This window comes from Chaetomium strumarium, assembly GCF_033439665.1.
Source record: "Chaetomium strumarium strain CBS 333.67 chromosome Unknown B0T15scaffold_5, whole genome shotgun sequence".
Taxonomy (NCBI): domain Eukaryota; kingdom Fungi; phylum Ascomycota; class Sordariomycetes; order Sordariales; family Chaetomiaceae; genus Chaetomium; species Chaetomium strumarium.
This window is the reverse complement of record NW_026944433.1, coordinates 3175133-3191873: the sequence shown is the minus strand read 5'-3', so window position 1 is coordinate 3191873 and position 16741 is coordinate 3175133. Positions and strand designations below refer to the sequence as shown.

The following is a 16741-nucleotide window of genomic DNA, read 5'->3' as shown; positions in this document are numbered from 1 at the left end:
GAGGAAGTCGTGGGGCGGCACGAGTGGAGAGGGTGCTGGTAGTGGAGGTGTGCCGCTTGCCAACCCTGTAAGTAGCAGCGGAGGAGGCGGGAAGAAGAAATGGCTTGGCCTGAGAGTGAGTAGTCTGAGGAATCGCGGGGCATAGAATGCATCTAACCTACTCCTGGGCTTGAATGTGTTTGTCTTCTCCTCCGTGGAGCTTTTTTATTTGCTTCAACACTCGTCTTTTGGGCTGCATGCATTTGCCAATCCGGCCCGGGCATCTTGGCGGGCAGCTAACGGCGAGGCGTTGGGGGTTCAAGACGTCGCCAGGTGAGGATACATGCCGTCTTCAGGTGGGTACCGGTGTCCACTTCTTTGAGCAACAACTCTCGTTTACGACAGAGAATCAATTTTACCTCCGGTATCTGAAGAAGGAAGAGGTCAGTTTTCTGGTTGCAATGGAGGATGCAATTGGGTGCCCAAGGGTACCTTGGGTTTCTACGGCATGTACGCAATGGGAATATTGGCGCCAGTCCCGTGAGTCTACTCGGGCCTAGCTTACTTACTTAGCGTATGTTTGGCATCTGTGTAGAGACACGCGCAGCCGGGCACAAGCCGGGAGGTCTTGCGAAGATTGAAGGGCCGGTTTTAGTTGCGTGTCTCCTCTCTCTGCGTCTCGTTGCGCATAGTGATGACTGTTGCGGGTGTCCGCCAGGCTTAGTCAGCCAGGCCCACCGTAACCCTCCGTGCCACCCACATTTTCTGGACACGTTGGACCCTTCGTGCCCAACATCACCACTTTTCCATGGTCAATATTCATGGTGTTTTGCCTGCAGTGCCTGTGCCCTACAACAATAAATTGCGTAATTGCGCAGCTTGGTTTATAGGTGGTATGCCGCACAGGTGCACGAGTCTTCCAGCCAAGCCACGATAATTCGAGTTTTGGGTGGGCGAGGCCGCCATGAATGATGGTGGAACATGCTGTTGTCCCACCACCCCGACTTCCGGCAGCGCTGGGTGGGGACATAGGGCACTCGTCCCCTCAGTGCACAGTACTTTTCGCACCGTGCAGCTGTAGCCTTTGACGCTACCCCACCGACCCGCCAGTTGTCCGCATGCAGGCTACCCCAGATGCCCCACTTCATCCCTGTCGCACAACTCTAAACAAACGTCATCAACCTATCGAGGCCCAGACACCTACAGCAAACCGGAGAAAGGAGGTGCTGAAATCGATCAAGCTTGGGCAATAAGCGGCTCCATGATATGGCATTTCCAAACAAGCGAATTGCGAGGTCTGTCATGCATCTTCTGCAAGCACTGTATTATTATGAAACGTCGCTCTCGTCGACTCGCTACGTCATTGATGCCGTACCAGAGAAGTGCTGTTTCCAGCATTCCACCAACCAGGGGGACGGTCGGGAGTCATGCGTTTTGGCACATGATACCTACCAGGTATGCCACCAGTCGAAAGCCGGGTGGTGAGGGTAGCCTGCAAGACTACAGGGCACGAGACATGCTCCTCGACATGGATGGATTGGGGAGGCGATGATTGATTGGCTTTGACTGCCTGCGTGACCATGGAAGCCAAGTGAGCACGTGCCCTAATCAGCACCGACACGCAAACCTATAGAAAGCCCAACACCCGTCCTCTTCTCTGCCCATTCCTTTTCTTCCAGTCAACTAAGTTCTCACAGCACAGAGCTCACCTTCGCCACCTCAGCCTTCAGCAACCACCAACCTTTACATCGCCTTCAAACGTCTCAGCACTATGGATTCCATCTTTCTCAACGACAATCCACCTACACAATATCGCCGACCGCTGCGCAACATGTTCGCTTTTTTATCTGCATTCCCGTCTTGCGTGGTGCCCTACGGTACGCCGGGGCACCGATTTGCGGCAAGCATCTCCTCAGCACCGTTTGATCCTTCGTTGGCGCGGTATCTGAGATGACCTGGAGGCGCAAGGGAGTCCCCCATGTGCGCCAAAAGGCTTCTGGCTAGAAGCTGTCCCCGGCTTCCGAGCCGTGCGCTTTCGATGATGCCATTGAGGGTTTTGTCTGAGGGTGCCATAGTGCAACTGTTGGCTAGAGTATTGTCTGACCTACGAGCCGGCCGCTCTCGATGATGCCACTGAGGGTTTCCTGGGGGTGTCATAGTGCATTGAGGCCTTCTTGGGGGCGCCATTGTGTCCATCGCCATATACCGCCACCACCACCATTACCGCCATTATTGCCATTCGCCGCCATCACCACCATCACCGCCATCCGCCGCCATTCGCCGCCATTTACCGCTATTCACCGCTATATACTACCTACCTAATCTATACTGACTGGCTATACCAGGGCGTTGGGCGGATGGGCGGGTCCCCTGCTAGCCAGGCAGTACTTACCATCTACGTCGCCACTTACGATTTATTCTCTGCTATCTACTCCTTGTCGTGTGGGAAGGGACGGTGGGTCACGACCTATCTATTCCTTCATATACTTCGACATCTACTGATCCATCAATACTCCCTGGCTACTACACTGGGGTGTTGGGCGGTTGGGCGGGTCCCTGCTAGGTAGCCGGGCAGTGTTCACACTTACGATCTATCAGCACCTTTGCTATCTACTCTTTTGTCGTGTGGGAAGGGATGGGACACGACCTGTCTATTCTCATATTTACTTCGTCATTTGTCTTCTATCTCTACTCCCTGGCTATACTAGGACGTTGGGCGGCTAGGTCCCTTCAAGTTATGGCACTTGGATGGCAAGGGCAGGTTTAGAGATGGCGAATTTCGATCTGGAAAAGGGTCGGGAAATGGCAAGAGGTCAGGCGACGGAGATGGGAGAGAAGAGGACAAAACGGATAGCAAAGTTGAATGCAGCGAGAAAAGGAATTCGTTGAAACCAGATTGTCTCCCACACGCGTGACTTGTCAATCTTCACTACCTTACTACCCAAGACTACTTTGCCTGCGGTGCCGGCGCCTAGGAGGAAGGGCAACCAACAGATGCAGTGACCTTGTGAGTCTGGCTGCCACACTAGATGGCGCGAGCTGTCAAGAGATCCATGCCCAGCACTGTCCTTTCCGCAACTCGGACGAAGTTCGAGAACGTTCAGTTGGTGACATGACCGGTCCACAACTGCAAGCCCCTGTCAACCGCCGGTCTGACAGGCGTCCATCCTCAACCTCTCTTCTTGGCCACCCAGAACTGCGCCTGATAAGCATTCCTGGTCAACGCCCTCTCATCAAACCCATACACCGCCTCCACCCCGTACACCCTCTTCCCCGGCAAGGTCACCTCTTCGAGCCGGCATTCACCATCCCCGCCTAGCGGCATTGTTGCTTCAAGGTCGAGGAACTCGAATCCCATCCCCTCAGCCACAATCACGATCTCCTCCAGCGTCAGCTGCACGAAGGGTGCCGAGCCGTAGAGCAGCGGTCCAAAATTGATCCAGTACCCTCCCGGCTTCACTACTCGCGTGATGGTGTCTAGGTAGCTCATCAGGTTGCGCGCCGTGTCGATGAAGAAGTGTGTGACGACCACATCGTACGAGCCGGTATACTCGTCCTCGCGGAACGCCGTGGTGAAATCCCCCTCGACGAGCAGCACGGACTGGGGATTGAGCGGGACGTCGGGGAAGGAGATCGGGCGGAACATGTCGGCGGTGGTGCGGTGGTGCGACCAGGAGTCGATGAAAGGGTGGATTGAGGAGCTGTTGGGTAGGTTGTGTGGATGCGCAGTGAGGAAACGGTAGGCGAGGTTCTGGTAGGCGGACCATTCGTTGTTTGTTACTTGGAGACCTAGTAAGAGGTGACAATGTCTGGTTAGCAGCCGAGAAGTGACGCTGTTGTGACGCATGTATCTTGGGCTTACCTGGTAGTTGGGCCACTTCGTGCCCCAGCCGTCCCACGCCGGCTCCGGGGAGGAGGACCTTGACTTCTTGATCTGCAGCATTGGAAGTCGGGAACAGCTTTTTCAACGCCCCCAAGATGCAAGGAAATGCCGCGTCTCGTTCGTTGGCCCCGGATGCGGCCCAGTCTCGGATAAAGTGCTTCAAAGCCTGCGACACGCTCACTCTCTCAGGTGCGCGCCCGGCGGCTTTCATCGATCGGATGTGCTCGTCCAACTCTTGCTGCTCAATCTCGTAGAAGTCTAGGCCGTTGCGTACGACCTCGCTACAGAGCTGCTGGTTTTGCTCCAGGAGGTGGAATATTGTTGTGAACTTCTGGCTGTACTTGACGTCTCGCTCAAGAACCTTGATTCATGTCAACGAAGCGTAACGCAAGAGGCCGCAGAAATTGTGCTGTGTGCGCGCACCTTCTTCTGTTGCTTGGAGACATGACGGTACAGTCCCTTCAGCCGGTTGAGCTCCGTTTGTTGAGTCTCAGCATACGCAGAGAATCCGCGAAGGGCCTCAAGCAGCCGGTGGCGCGGGTGATGCTCGTTCCAAACACCTTGTTTCTTGTCCAGTCTCTGCCGCAGCATTTCCTTCTCTTTCAGATGCCGCTCAGTGTCAGGCTTGGCTAACAAAGATGCATCCTCAGCGAGAACCTCCATCTGACGGATCTGGTACACGAGGTATTGCGGCTGCTCAAAGTTAGATCTCGACAGTGACCATTGCCACCATAATTGCACGCATGGACATCCGGGATCCTTACGTCCAAGGCCTCAACACCCACTAACCCTTCTGCTGAGGCCCCGTCCCCTCCTGTTCCTGACGGATCTTCACCGCATAGTACAATCGAGCCGCAGAGCCAGCAAATAGCGGCCACGGTCCAGGTTATTGGCCGCATAGTTAGACAGGATGAATTGCGGCTGGAAGTTCTGATATTATTGACTGTTTCCTTTGGCGCAAGCAAAATTTGCGTACGGAGCACATGTTGAAGTCGCGTGGCATCCCATGTGAGAACCTTGATGGACAACACCCCACGCCAAGGGCCCTGAGTTGCCTGGCTGTAATTTCATGCCTGAGATCCCAGGCGTCAGCATCAGGCAAGCTGTATGAGGGCTCTTCATAGAGTCAACATGTCACACGATAGGATAGCCAGGAGTAAAGGATTCAGAGGGAGGATATGTTAAGAAGGTGCATTGAAGAAGATCATCAGAGGGAATATCGCGTGCTCTTCAATCTTGACGGCAAGCTGGAGCAGGTGCCCAAGTTATCCCTCTACCGTCGGTCGAGGAACGGCTTCGCAGGGGCAGCGGGCGGTTTCACTAGGTACTCTGCTTCCGTGTTGCAGTATGCAGAGATTAGAGGCAGGGAAAACAGTGTAGTAGTGATGAAGAAGGTGGAGAAGGCAAAGAACTGATGTGCCCAGCCAAGCTAGGGAACTGGCTTATATGCGGAAGGGCTTGAAAGCCATACTGAACATCATAAGACCACAAAGGTCTTCAGTACTAGTAGTTCAACACTCCGCGTAGTTGCTGCACTTCATAAGAATGATGCCGATGGGTGTGCTCACGAGATACATTCGGACAGGGAACCCAGTGTCCTATCCGGGAAAAAGTTTGCATAGAGCAGTGATGACCGGCGGACATTAGTCTTGGGTCTCTCGCCTCCGGCTGGGGCGTAGATACCTCTAGTAGTGTCTCCTTTATGGCCGAGGATGAGGGCAACCTGGAAAGCTGGATGATAGCCGCTAGAGGCTTGGGCCAATCTGTACGAAGTATAGGTGTGTGTTTTCAGTAATGTGGGTCCGTAGCGAACAAAAGGCTAGCACCGACGTAATCACATGAAATCAATGTGCCCGTACGGGTGCAGGCCGAAACAAAGGCCCCGGAACTTTCATGGAAAGAGTCTGCGTAACATTTGGCCGAAATGGAAACAATGGAAATTTCATTTCCCAGCTTAGTTTAGTATGCATTTCTAACCGCATGCTGGGAAAACAGAGAACGCAATGAAAGAGGTCAGAATGTGAGATTTAGTAGTGGTTAACCTGCATCAGCGGACGGCCTTATTCATTGAAACCCCCAAACCTCTCCGTAATGTGTATGCACCGACCGATTCCCCTGTATTCTGTATCTATATCCGTACTGCGCAGTCATTCGGTAACGTTGGCCGCTCGAAAACCGGCTACCCATGCAGGCTGCTGCATCCCCCGTCAACATCGATCTTGCTTTCGCGGTGCGCCCAACATCACGCGTCGAATAACTCCCGCCTTCATCGTAATCACGCGCGCCTGATCCAGGCCCCCATGCCAGTCACCATTCGGCTAGACCACCAGGGCCCCATCACCTATTCGTCAGCCCTCAGGAAGAACGCGGACATCATCAGCCAGGCAGCGCACTTGGCAGCTACGGAGGAACTCTGCCGGGTGCTCTGGGACAGCAAGGGAACAATCGAGGCTCTTGTCAGGCACCATCTATCGCTAGACAATTGTGATTCTTGCACCGTTGCGCCATGCGACCAATGGATCCGAGGCGGCTTCAACGTCTGTGTGCCGGTCGAGACGCGGTCGCGAGACGCGCATGGCGTTCCCAGGAGGCTGATCTTCCGTTGCCCCATGCCACACAAGCTCGCCGAAGCCAGGTATCCAGGCACAGTGGACGAGAAGCTGAGCTGCGAGGTAGGCACGTACGCGTGGATGCAGGATTGGTGCCCCGACGTCTGCATACTGCAACTGTACGGCTTCGCCTTCTCGGACCATCTCCACGTAGGTCGTCGCCTGGGCATCGCGCCGCCCGACCTCGTGTTCCGCGCTGACCTGACTTCATCTTCTGATAGTTCACACATGAGCGACGCATGCCGTTCTATGTTCGCTGGTGGCGCGCAATCCGACGCCACCTCAGCGGCCTCTTCGGGCGGCAGACCTTGTCACGCTACGCCGAACACCCCGCTAGCCGGCGTCTTCCGGCCGCCTATATGCTGCTCGAGTACGTCGGCCCGGATACGGGGCGGATGCCTTCCAACACATGGAGGGCGCACCGGGGCGACTCGACCAAGCGGCGCACGCTGTTCCGGGGCTTGGCCCGCGTGATGCTTCCCTTGGCGCGCGTCCCGCAGCCTCGGATCGGGTCGTTTCGCTTCAATCCCGACGGCACGGGGACGCTGACAAACCGGCCGCTGCCCTGCTGCGTCGCCATCCTGGAGAACGGCGGGGCGCCCAGGACGATGCCGCGCGACGAAACGTACGGCTGTCCCGAGCCGTTCGTCGCCGATATGCTCGCGCTCCACGACGGGAGCTTCCTCGCGCAGCGGAACGTCGTCTTCGACGCCACCGACTGCCGTGGCCAGATGGCCGCCAGGGGAAGAGAAACTCGAGGACGAGAAAGAGCGAGTTCGGGAGGACACGGCGACGTACATCGAGCGGGGCTACCGCAAGAACCGGTTGTACCAGGGGTATTTTGAGCGTGAGTTGGGCATTCTCTCTGCTTCTTTTGAGTGTGTAACGTTGTCATGATGGCTGAGCATTTGGTTTTCCGCTGCAGTGAGCCCGGAAGAGATGTCTTCCGAGGGACTGCTGGAAGATCCCCTCTGCCACATCCGGACCTCGGAGATCGAGCCTAGGGCGCTGAGGAAGGCATGGAGGCGATACGAGAAAGAGAAAGACGACTACCTGTCCCAGTTCTCGCCTGCTCTGAAATCCCAGCAGGACAGTCAGGTGGTCTGTAACTGATGGTCAAGAACGGAAGTTATCCAAACCCTCCCTCGCCTCTCTGCCTAATCGGGAATCCAGATTGATACACTGGGCTGAATCCAGAGGTACAACTCAAACAATCTTGATCAACCTTTGATCGCAGTTCCGGAATAGTGGGAACTCCCACTCGGTTGGTGCCCTGTGTGAGAACAGCAGGGGCTTCCGCTCGGGTGGCTCGCTTCCGGACTTGCGGGATGCATCGCCACATCTCTTGACTGCGGTGCAGAAGCCCATTCCGACCCTTGTGTAGACATCATCCTCCCCATGTTGCCTCTGCAGGACCAGGAAGCACGACACCGGGGGTATCGCGTGTCCTATCCTCGGATTCTTAGCGAAACGTGCGAACCGCTTCCCCTCTCCGTCGCGGTTCCATGTAACTAGCTGAATGCAAGCGTATTCGGCGTCTCGGTCTTCAAAAAATCTGTTCCAGAGACCGATGACGAGTTTTGTGAGCGGCCGCATGAGCTTGGTCAGGGTTTGGAGAAGCGCGGTACCCAGTCTACCTGTACATGATCTCAAGATCATGAGGGACCGAGTCCCGAACTCCTCCCTGTTATAACACCGGCTCAGTATTGCTTCCTCAAGCTCTGAACTACCAGCGTCACGGCAGTCTAGCCAGACGCGACAGTTCCTATCACGATCCCGAGGAGGATTATGCGACCGCCCCTTCATTCTGAAAGGGCCTCGGACGACAGGTCCTCTCAACCTCACAAACCCATCTGCGAGTCGTCCTGTGGGGTTCAGCTCATCCTCGGGCTGGCACCAGACGTCACAGATCTTGACATTTCTGGCGATGTGCGTCATGTAGCTAGAGTCGTTTGGCGGACCGTTCAAGGGGCCGGCCATGCGGCCATCAATTGATGCCCACGACCACGTTGGCGCTCTGTACCTGGCCGGTCTGGTGCCACCATCCGGCATCCACCACGTAAGATCAAGCGATAGACGGCTACCCCACAAGCCGGCGTAATACCTGTCCCTTTTTCCGTCCGTGACCGCGCTGATGGCGTCGCGTGTCATGGTGGCAAGCCCGGATATGGCCGCGAGCTTGTCCTCGGCTCTAGTGAGCTGTCGCAAAGAGTACTCTTTGACCATGTTCTGCCAGTCTCTCACGATGGTTAAATGGCTCACTTTATGTTCTTGCCCGTTTGCCCATCGATCCTGGCTGCTCAAACCTACGGCGTATTTGATACCATCTGACGGTGCCCCGTTGAGGACCTTGGCGCCACATTGGTGACCGCACTCGCAAGTAGTGCGGGCCAGGCATTCCCAGACCATCTCGTTGCCCGTGAAGATGAGCTTTCGGCTGGGCAAGAGGCTTTCCTGCATGGCCCAGCCTCTGGTGTCGAGGGGAAAGTTGGATCTATCGAAATTCGGCGTGCCCTTCCGAATGAACAGTCTGCTGCTCTCGCCGTGCTCAAGAAACTCCCAGCTCTTTGGCCATCTATCTTTTGACACCCGTCCCAGGCTTGCTGGAACTTGTGTCTTCAACGGCCGCTGCCAGCTTGGGCGGCCATACCGCTGCGGTCCCAGGAAACCGGACTTGCATGAGTCTGCTGCTTTGGCGTAGATAGTCAGGAGGGACCTGGCGTATATCTCGCCCATGACGGATGATTGCTGAGCCCAATCTTCGGAGCTGTCCTGTACGATACAGAGCGAATCTACCCAGAGATGCGGGATTCCAATGTTTCTGCAGACGATCACCGCGTCCGCGACCGACTTTGGCAGCGCTGTTTCGTCAATGTGTTTCATGTGGGTCGAGAGATTCTCCTCGGTGGTCGTTAGAACACCGTCAACGTCGGTGCCCCAACAGTAACTTAGGCAAGCATAGACTGCCGGGTCCTTCGACTCGACAAGGCGGAGGTTGTTCTGATCCTCGGGGGGTAGTCCGACGTATATTAGCCTCTTAGGCTTGAACTGGGAATCCGGAATTCCGCAGCACTTGTCCGTCTCCAGGCAGTGAGCGAGCCATCTAGCTATGCGGTCGAATGCCACATTCGAACGCGTATCTTCTACGATTCGAAGACTCGATCGCAGCAGGTCATGATCATAACCATAGGCCCTGCCGCAATAGCCGGGACGGAAGAGGTGTTCGTCTGATTAGGTCCGAAGTAACGGAGGGAACTTTGTCAACACCTTCAAACTTGGGATATCAACGTAGAACAACAGCGACTAACCTGCTGTCTGGTAAACCAGTTGAAAAGACATGTTGTGGTCCAAAGATTCCAAAGATTGACGTCCGCCCGCTGAGGCGCTCAGATACAAAGCGAATGGCTCACTGCCCATCTCGGAATGTTCGGTGCGAAGGCTCCCGAAGCCGTAGTAGAGGTAGATCTTCTTATTCTCAATAGCGTGCGACGTCCAGCCTGGGCAGAATTCGTCGATGGCCTCCAGAATCATCATGCATGCTGCACAGCCTTTGCCGCTAGATTCTCGAAAGGCGGGGAGCGGAGAACATCGGACCTTTTCGAGCTTTTCGCCCCAGACTCCATGTGCGCAGACTGGGGACGCGGGATACCACCATAATAAAGCTGGTATATCCCGAGGTTTGTCCATTTTGACGGTGAAGGAGCACGAAAACACCGTGATTCTGTGTTGCAAGGCAGTGCTAGTGCCGCTTTTGCTACGTGTTGGGTGAGAAGAGATCCACGGATGCTAGGTCCCGTTGGCGGCGTTGGGTTGGAACGCGGGGCGCAGACATGCATAAGGTACTGCACAATACGACCTGAGCCCACCCCGCACCGGCACCTAGGCTAGGAGGCCTAGGTCGCGGGCGAGAAAGCCCAGGAATTACTGTCCTATTTTGTGCCATAGCAGCAGTGGGAAGTTCCTGACAGACGCTGTTTCTTGGACAAGTCGGCGTAACGAAGAGAGTGAACATCCACCTCGCTCAAGGCGTATCCGTATTGTCGTATCTCTTCCTTAGGGAATACACTAGGCTACTACATCGTAGAACCACGGAAGCATCCATATAAGGAGAGTGGCGAAGGTCCAATTGACATGAATTTGTTGTGCGGTTTGGCTGATTGTACATACGGTTGCAGTCTAGGACCCTGCAACTCGGATGGAAGTGCCTGTCAGAATCATCACAAGCTAGGTAGGTGATAGGTACCTAGGTAGGTAGATAAGGTACTTCACCAGGTTGCACCTTCCTTCCAGTTTCACGCTCCAGACCCAGTCTTCGCGCTGACCAAGCGAGCAAGCCCAGCACCTGAATGCCTTCAGCTTGCAGCTCAGACAAGGTAGAACTCGGTCAGCCGTCGCACACCCACAACCTCCCCATCCATGACCCCGTCGCAGTACGCCTCCCCTACAAACCGAAACATCCTCCTCCCGCTCACCCCCCCTCCCCTCCCAACCCATCCTGCTCCACAGGCCTCAAAACAAACGGGATCCTTCCGCCGCAAAACACAACCACCACATCCCCCTCCCTCACGCCCGCCGGCCCCATACCGGGATACCCCTCTGCCGTGCAAAACGGCTTCTTCCCCGTCATGTAGCTCATACTCTCCCTATACTCCTCGCCCAACTCCCCGCGCGCCATTTTTCCTTGCCAATCCCACTCCTCCATCCGCCTCTTCTGCTCCGCCACATCAACTATCTTCTCACACTCGTCCAAAAACCGCACGTTCGCCACGCACTGCGCCCACTGACGCGCCGCCTCCGCTTCCTCCAAACCATCTCCATCTCCCAGCCCCGGGCCCGGACCCGGTGATACACCGGCGCGACGCATGCGCCTGCCGTCGTTCGTCCAGAAGAGATCGCCGATGGGCAGGCGCCAGCGGGCTTCGCGGCGCCGGGCCTCGGAGGGGTAGAATTGGGGGCGGTTAGAGCGGGTAGTAGTAGTGAGGGCGAGGCTGTGGTCGATGACGGCATCGACCTGGGCGAAGAAGCGCAGGTAGCGCGCCGCGTCCCACGACAGGTCGTCCCAGGCGGCGCCGGCGGCGATGGTGGAGATGCTGTCGACTAGGTACCCCGCCAGGCCGAGGGCGGAGCGTGGCAGTGAGTGGGCCGTCGTGGTGGTGGTGGTGGCGGGAAGGGGTTGAACGCTGGTTTCCGGGCCGCAGGCGCTGAAGAGGTGGGTTTCGACGGCTTCGTGGATGGTGTAGAAGGAAGGGCGGAGGTTGCCGCGCCAGTCGGGGACCCAGGAGGGGAGGTCGTTGGCCAGGTCGGGGGCCTTGGGGAACTGGGAGTAGCAGAGGATGTCGATGCGGCCGGTGGAGGGGTTAGTGATCATGGCACGGGCCGCGCGGGTGAGCATGCGGGCTTCCGCGGAAGCTTCGCCTGCGTTGGTGTAGTCCGGGGTGATATCGAGTGAGCGGGTGTCGACTGCCAGGCCGAGCAGCGAGAAGACGCGGTCACGGGGGAATTTGGCTTGGGTATCGCGGCCGACGTAGAGCTTGCGCAGGAGGGCGTGGAGCTGGTCCCCCGTGGCACCTTCCTCACCGCGGTCTAGCTTTCGGCGGCGCTGGCGACAGCTGAAGAGACGCGATGTGGGCTCCTCGACAACATCTTCCAGCAGGCTTATTGGCACCAGGGCGCGGGCATAAACGGTGTCCATCAGACGGGCGCCCGAGAAGTGCAGAATCTGGATGGCCAGCATCACAAGCTCGACCTGGACGCTCTTGGTGCCACAGACGAAGACGGTGTTGGCGCAGAGACAAAACTCCTGAACTGTCCAGGCTCGTCGGAACCACGACCGCGCAAACCAGTGTCGGAGGGTCTGGCGAGCAATGAGCGGTGCGAGTGTCTCTGCCCCTGACCTCAGCAGCTTGTTGTGGAACTGTGCAGTCTTTGGGTCGTCAGGGTCGTTATTGTTTATGATACGGCTCAGAAGCGGCCACCTTTCTTTGGTGTAGTAGCTTTCCATGCCGAAGTCCCGGGCCTCCTGGCCCACCGTCTGCCACGCTTCCATCAAAGCGTCCGAGCCATGCTCTTCGGGGTTCTGCCAAACCAGCACCAGCTCGGCCGGGCCCAGCCACACAAGTACCTGCTCGGCTCTCGTGTAGATGGGACCCATGAGTCGCACCTGTTCTCCCTTTTCGTCGTCATCTTGCTGGTTAATGCAGACTTGGTCGATCCACAGCCAGACCGAGGTGCGAGCATCGCGGAGGTGCAGCAGGGCCGTGTGCAGCGACTCGGTGATGGCCAGGGCCCTGGGCTCACCGGCGCTGCCCTCCGCGGGGAGCACAGCAATAGAGCATGGCGTGGCGCCATTGCCCCACGAATACGAAAGCGCCTTGTATTCGTGTGCTGGTTGTTCAATCCCGCTCACCAGGATGCGGCAATTGAGCTGCGCGGCCTGCGCCTCGCTGGCTGACGGCATGAGTTCGAGCAGGCGGAACTCGGTGTTTGCCTCGCCTAGCTTCGCCTTGCTGTAACAGAAGGGGAGGTAGGGCGGGCTCTGAAGCGACGTGTCCATTGTGGTGAATGCTCTCGACACGGCTCTGTGTCCGGCAAAGGTTGAGGAGGGGACTGTAGTATTCCGTAGAGAGTCCGAGTGTCTGACCGCCAAGACACCTCCGCGCGGCTCCTGTTCAGCTGAGCGCTTGCAGCGACAGCTGTTATCTTTTCCGAATCTCGACGGCTTACACCTTACGGGTCCCACGTGACTTGCACCGGCGCTAGATAGGCTGCGCATACAGCGCGTACCCAGTGCATCCTGTGCATACTCTGTTCACGCCTGTTCACGCCCTATGCACGCCCGCTATAGCCCAGCAAGAAAGGTTGTTATTGATCTCTAACCGAGCGGTCTCAAATAGCAGTTAAAAACAGTACCTATGTCAATGAGTAAAAAACTAGCTGCATGTCCTCTGCCCCCCATCCTACCTTATCATCGCCATCGTCTCTCTTATGACTCTACTAAATTTTCTGATGTTCTTTCTATTAGATTCCTATATATAAGACTACCTTATAACTAATATGATGAAAAAGAGAATTATAGAAGAGCATGTTTAATAACGTATCTTATAAGCGAGCGAGACATATAAGCGAGCGAGACACTAAGTTCTTGGCACGACGCGTCCTTCTTCAACCACCCCCAACAGCGCGTTTTTCCTATAACCAAGAATGTCTTCCGCTTCAAAGGAAGCTAGGGTAATCTTGGCCCTTCAAGCTCTTCAAAATGACACGAAACTGAGCCTCCGAGCCGCGGCCAAGCTCTATAACGTACCAGTTTCAACCCTCGGCCACCGACGTACCGGCCGAGCTGTACGACACGATCTTCCAGCTAACTCGCGGAAGCTCACCGATCTAGAAGAGAAGGCTCTTATTCAGTATATAATTGAGTTATCCGAGCGAGCTTTTCCACCAAGACTCCGTGGTGTAGAAGATATAGCCAACCAACTGCTACGTATATGCGACGCGCCCCCTGTCGGCAAGCTCTGGGCCCATAACTTTGTCAAACGCCAGCCAGCCCTCCGTATACGTTGGTCGCGTCGATACGACTACTAGAGGGCCAAGTGCGAGGATCCAGAGGTCATTGGCGAGTGGTTTGCACTTGTACGGAACACCAAGGCCAAGTACGGTATTGTAGATGACGATATCTATAACTTCGACGAGACTGGGTTTATGATGGGTATTATCTTCGCGGGCATGGTGGTTACAACCTCTGATGGCCGTAGCAAGGTAAAGCTGGCCCAGCCTGGCAACCGCGAGTAGGCAACGGTAATCCAGGGAGTCAATGCTCTTGGCTAGGCCATCCCTCCGTTTATTATCTTGGCCGCATAGTACTACCTCGCTAACTAGTATACCGAGTGCAACCTCCCAGCCGACTGGCGTATTGCAACTACCGACAACGGCTGGACGACTAATGCCGTAGGCCTGGATTGGATCAAGCACTTCGACTACTATACAGCGCCCCGGGTAAAGGGCAAGTACCGGCTGTTGATCCTCGACGGCCACGATAGCTATTACTCGACCGAATTCGAGCTCTATTGCCAGCAGAACAATATTATCACGCTTTGTATGCCTCCGCATTCCTCGTACCTCCTCCAGCCACTCGATATTAGCTGCTTTGGGCTACTGAAGCAGGCGTACGGTCGCTAGGTTAAGGACTTAATGCGTGCATATATCAACTACGTGAGCAAGCTCGAGTTCCTCTGCAGCTTCCGCGAGGCCTTCTTCGCCTCGATGACAGGGAAGAATATCCAGGGTGGCTTTGCAGGTGCTGGCCTTGTACCGTACGATCAAGAGAAGGTACTATCTAAGCTGGATGTAAAGCTCCGTATACCAACGCCCCTGAACTCGCGGGCTAGCATACTACAACCTTGGGTATTCCAGACGCCATACAACCCTCGAGAAGCTAACTCGCAGTCAACGCTCATCAAGACTCGTATTGCCAACCATCAAAATAGCTCCCTAACTTCGATGTTGGCTGCTGTGGACCAGCTTACCAAGGGTACGATAGCTGTAATGCACCAGGTGGCCCTCCTTCAGGCAGAGGTGTCTTCGCTCCGCAAGGCTAACGAGGCGCTAAGCAAGCGCCGGAGAGCCAAAAGAACACGCGTATAGCTTAGAGGATCGCTTGCAGTACAAGATGCAAAGGATCAACTGGACCAGAAGGCCGTGGTTGGGGAGGTGGCGCAAGAAAAGGAGCAGGATAGTGGTGGTGCAGGGGGGCTCGTACGAAGGTTCGGTGCTGTGGTGTGTGCGGCAAGCCTGGCCATAATGCCCGTACGTGCCAGGAGGTTGCAGAAGGGTCTGATTCAGCTGTGTCTGATGTAATTGTAGTTGGTTCCTAGTGTTGTTGCGTTGCAATTGAGGATAGTTGTTATAGAGTGGTGGAGAGTGTCTCGCTCGCTTATATGTCTCGCTCGCTTATAAGATACGTTATATATTTAATAATGGATTTATAGCAGATCTCGAGTAGTATAACTCGAAGCTAGTTCAGAGGGATCTAAAGCCAAATAGTAAGGGTTTATATAAGAAATTATCTAAGTATTAGGAAATATATGCTAACGTTAGTCGATATAAGTAATTATAAGTAGGAGTGACTATTAACGTACAGTAGGTTTGCCTAGATGTTTAAGATGGTTTCCTTGAGGACGGCGGTTGTGTAGGGGAGTTGGTGGAGGAGCTGGGGGGATTGGGCGATCAGGCCCCTGGCGAGGGACGGGTCGTGGCCGAAGACGACGGAGTGTTCTGGTCGGACTTTGGCGAGGATGTCGGGGTGACTGTAGAGGAGATGGTAGGCAAACGTGAGGGTTGCGGCGATGGTGTCGTAGCCGGCGAGCATGAAGACTTTCAGCTGCGCGATGAGGACGTCGAGGAAATGGAGTCGATGGTGTTGGGGGCTTTGCTTGTGCCGCCCGTAGTGGAGGCGAGGTAGGACTGGACTGAGAGGGAGATGGCCGTCTTGGGGCCGGTCACGTCGTTGTTCGGGTTGAGGCGCTCTGCAATGGACGCAAGTCAGACGAGCCAGACTTGGGAGTTGGGACCCTGCGAGCTAAGAGGCACTTACGATGCCATGCTTTTCTGCGACGGACCGCACCAGCGTCCGGACGCGGAACAGACGGTAGACGAAGGAGCCATAGGCAATGAGCCCCAGACCGGCGAGGGCTTTCCCGACGGGCGCAAAAGAAGGGACAGATGCCTTGTTGAATGCTGACATGGAAAGCCGTTCCCGAGCGCTGGTGGCCTGTGTGAAAAAGGGTTTGAAGAATCTCAACCCCCTGATGCGTGGAGTCGTTTATAAAAGGGAATGTGTGGGGATCATCAGCCTTACGGGCTTGACCATTGCAACGTCATGAGGACTGAATACCACTTGCAGGAATTGTCGGATTTCCGCGGGTGGAAGATGATGTAAGTCCTAACTTGGAGGCGACACTGGCCTAGACTGGCAGAGATAAACTATTTCTCCTGTACCCTGGCTGGGCAAGACCCGCAGTGGATATCCTAGAGGGTGATCGGTGTCTTGGCGTGATGGGTGATGGAACTTTCAAGCCGGGCTTTGCCCACCCTGAGCGTTGGAATGCCGGAGGATTACCCTTGGATGTCTTTCGAGTTGCGAGCAACCTCGATGCACGGATGAGTCAACGTCCACAACACGGGTTCACCGGGTCTTCAGTTCCGAATTCAGTCCACCGCGAGTCTGGCATATGTAACTGTTTATTGCGGTAAGCACTAGGAAGAAGGAACT

At 55.6% G+C, this 16741-nt stretch overlaps 5 protein-coding genes across 5 annotated transcripts; 1 reads left to right on the top strand and 4 right to left on the bottom strand.

Moving 5' to 3' along the window:
* Positions 1-2862: 2862 nt before the first annotated feature.
* B0T15DRAFT_576198 (N2227-like protein-domain-containing protein) lies at positions 2863-4913 on the bottom strand. Its single transcript, XM_062871021.1, has 4 exons — positions 4627-4913; positions 4286-4555; positions 3842-4223; positions 2863-3768 (listed from the first exon to the last, which is right to left on the bottom strand). The coding sequence occupies exons 1-4, from the start codon at positions 4759-4761 to the stop codon at positions 3149-3151; spliced, it is 1407 nt and encodes a 468-aa protein (XP_062720634.1). The 5' UTR covers positions 4762-4913; the 3' UTR covers positions 2863-3148.
* Positions 4914-6162: 1249 nt separating this feature from the next.
* B0T15DRAFT_365384 (uncharacterized protein) lies at positions 6163-7211 on the top strand (the record flags this gene model as incomplete). Its single annotated transcript, XM_062864170.1, has 2 exons — positions 6163-6621; positions 6693-7211. Coding segments are annotated over 2 exons (978 nt in total), but the record flags the coding sequence as incomplete, so codon positions are not given.
* Positions 7212-7630: 419 nt separating this feature from the next.
* B0T15DRAFT_254402 (heterokaryon incompatibility protein-domain-containing protein) lies at positions 7631-10246 on the bottom strand. Its single transcript, XM_062863225.1, has 2 exons — positions 9780-10246; positions 7631-9698 (listed from the first exon to the last, which is right to left on the bottom strand). Exons 1-2 carry the CDS (start codon positions 10156-10158, stop codon positions 7678-7680), a joined length of 2400 nt encoding a protein of 799 aa, XP_062720632.1. The 5' UTR covers positions 10159-10246; the 3' UTR covers positions 7631-7677.
* A 589-nt stretch (positions 10247-10835) lies between these two features.
* Positions 10836-13024, bottom strand: B0T15DRAFT_486335 (heterokaryon incompatibility protein-domain-containing protein; the record flags this gene model as incomplete). The annotated part of the gene is made up of 3 exons (XM_062866349.1): positions 10836-10929; positions 10962-11272; positions 11321-13024. The coding sequence occupies 3 exons, from the start codon at positions 13022-13024 to the stop codon at positions 10836-10838; spliced, it is 2109 nt and encodes a 702-aa protein (XP_062720631.1).
* Positions 13025-15619: 2595 nt separating this feature from the next.
* Positions 15620-16416, bottom strand: B0T15DRAFT_558912 (uncharacterized protein; the record flags this gene model as incomplete). The annotated part of the gene is made up of 2 exons (XM_062870489.1): positions 16064-16416; positions 15620-15901 (listed from the first exon to the last, which is right to left on the bottom strand). The coding sequence occupies exons 1-2, from the start codon at positions 16211-16213 to the stop codon at positions 15620-15622; spliced, it is 432 nt and encodes a 143-aa protein (XP_062720630.1). The 5' UTR covers positions 16214-16416.
* Between the last annotated feature and the right edge of the window lie 325 nt (positions 16417-16741).